General features: G+C 50.7%; 1 protein-coding gene across 1 annotated transcript in view; it reads right to left on the reverse strand.

Annotated features, from left to right (window-relative positions):
* wasf3b (WASP family member 3b) overlaps positions 1–2,378 on the reverse strand; it is an 11,405-nt gene continuing 9,027 nt past the window's right edge. Inside the window, exons 7-9 of the mRNA XM_083669835.1 lie at positions 1,952–2,206; positions 1,433–1,740; positions 1–1,177 (exon numbers count right to left, since the gene is read on the reverse strand). Of these exons, the coding sequence (XP_083525961.1) occupies positions 1,020–1,177; positions 1,433–1,740; positions 1,952–2,206 (721 nt within the window). The 3' untranslated portion in view covers positions 1–1,019. The remainder of the gene's footprint in view (positions 1,178–1,432; positions 1,741–1,951; positions 2,207–2,378) is intronic.

Raw genomic sequence — 2,378 nt, forward strand, 5'->3', positions numbered from 1 at the left:
CACTGCTCACACTGAGCACGCTGATTTCTCTTTAGCTCCAATTGCTATGTTCTACACATTAAAAACTCAGCTCAATCCAATATTATCTATTAACAATAGATTTCAGTATTTCAGTAAAAATGTTAGAAAAGAGAAGTACGTAGATCGGTCTGGCCAAAGGGAAGTTTAAGCTAATTTTCTAACACCCTTAAGCCAATAATACATGAGATGAACAGTAACGCACCACTAGGGGGTGCTACAGGGTTTCTCTAGTGTTATGGGTACATCAGACGGAGAGACATGTCCTCTGAGGTGTATTAATGCTTTGAGTGTTTTTTTTGCGCTCTTAAACATTGTTGAATTGAACGTTAGGTTGCCGAATGTTGTCAGTCAGTTAAACAGCAAGGAGTGTGTCTGTGTGTGTGTGTTTGTGTGTGTGTGTGTGTGTGTGTGTGTGTGTGTGTGTGTACACTGTACGTTCACCGAACAAAGTAGGCTTCCGACAACTCTCCCTACATGTCACTATCTTAATGAAATGTGTAAAATGTTTTAGAACATTATGCATCTTGAATGCACCCCTTGTGTTCTAGTTCGAAAGCGTTGCCAACTGCTGATGGAGGAGTTTGATTTGATCCCCGGGACCAGACACAATCTCCAGTGCTACACAGTGACCAAGGGCCACAGAGCTTCTAACAAATGAACCTACAACATGTGGCCGTGTATTGGGGCTGTGGCTGTGGGACTGTAGGCCTTTATATTATGTCTTGGTACATAAATGTGTCAGTCTGTGGATGTGAAAGAGTGTGCGTGCTATGTGAGTGAGTCGTTGATTAAGAGTGTGTGTGTGAGTGTGTGTGTGTGTGTGTGTGTGTGTGTATGTGTGTGTGTGTATGTGTCTGTGTGTTTGTGTCTGTGTGTGTGTTTGAGAGAGAAAGTAGTGTTTGTGCGTGTGTGTGTGTGAGAAAGTAGAGTGTTTGTGTGTATGTGTGTGTGTGTGTGTGTGTGTGTGTGTGTGTGTGTGTTAATCCAGCATGTGTGTGTTAGTCGGACCAGTCGTTCTCCTCCAGTTCTGAGTCATCCTCTGAGTCGGAGTATTCCACAGCGATGCGGCGGGACAAGATGGTGGCCACGTCGTTCCCAACCGGCTCCTTCTTAGCCTGCTGCTCCTGCTGCTCCTGGGTCTTCTTCAGCTGGATTCCTGCACACACACATTTACAATACTTTACAGACGCCTGGTCTTACCATCATGGAAACAACGTACACTGTCTCCACACCACACATATATACACACACACACACACACACACACAGCAGGATAACAACAGCTGCCCTCACACACACATGCAGCTGGATAAGTACTCTCACTCACACACTCACGCACGCACGCACGCACGCACGCACGCACGCACGCACGCACACACACACACACACACGCACACACCCACAGTCTTACCCATGCGTATAGCAGCCAGCAGGTCACTGCGTGGGTCGTGGACCGGTGGGGCTTTACTGGGCACGGAGGCCACCTTGGGAGTGAAGTGGGAGGAGCCAGGGGGAGGGGGTGGAGGCCCAGGAGGAGGAGGGGCCGCCAGCGCTCCAGAGATTGGTGGAGGCGGCAGGGAATAGCCTCCGGCTCCACTCATTGCACCAGGAGGAGGAAGTAGGCCGCCAGGGGGTGTGGCAAAGGCAGTTTGTGCTGATGGGATGAGAGGGGCAGGGGGCGGGGGTGGGGGTCCAGCATTCCCATAGCCCTCCATCATGCTGAAAGAAAGAGATGGGGGGGGGACGACACATAATGTTAACCCATGTCATCTTGCATTTCCACCTCTTGCATGAAAAACATTGCTCAAGGTCGCTTTTGTGATCCCTCAGGGCTGTGTGTGTGTGTGTGCGTGAATGTGTGTACACGCGTGTGTGTGTATGTGTGTGTGTGTGTGTGTGTGTGTCAGTGTGTGTGTGTGTGTGTGTTTACCTATAGTCCACAGGGGGGTGAGACGTAGAGCCGTTCATGGTCTCAGTGGGAGGAGGAGGGGGTGGAGCCTGGTGGGGGCGACCCAGGGTGCCCCCCCTGTATGCCATCGCCCTGTAGTCAAGGTCACCACCCAGAGTGGCATGCCCTGCAGCCAACTGAGTGGCCAGGACGCTGGGGGGCGGGCCAGAGTAGGTGTGGGCGTGTCCGGCGTGGTTCAAGGCATTGGGGTAGTGATGGTCCATGTGGTCAGGACCCCTGAGAGAGAGAGAGAGAGAGAGAGAGAGAGAGAAGAACATGAGGAGAGAGAGAGAGAGAACATGAGGACAGGAGGAGAGAGACAGAGAGAGAGAGAATCGGATTTATCCAGTAGTATGAAACATTTGTTCTGAAATGGGTCAAGGAGCAGCTAGAAAGAAATGTCAATTCT

This window comes from Argentina silus (genome assembly GCF_951799395.1).
Source record: "Argentina silus genome assembly, chromosome: 1".
Taxonomy (NCBI): domain Eukaryota; kingdom Metazoa; phylum Chordata; class Actinopteri; order Argentiniformes; family Argentinidae; genus Argentina; species Argentina silus.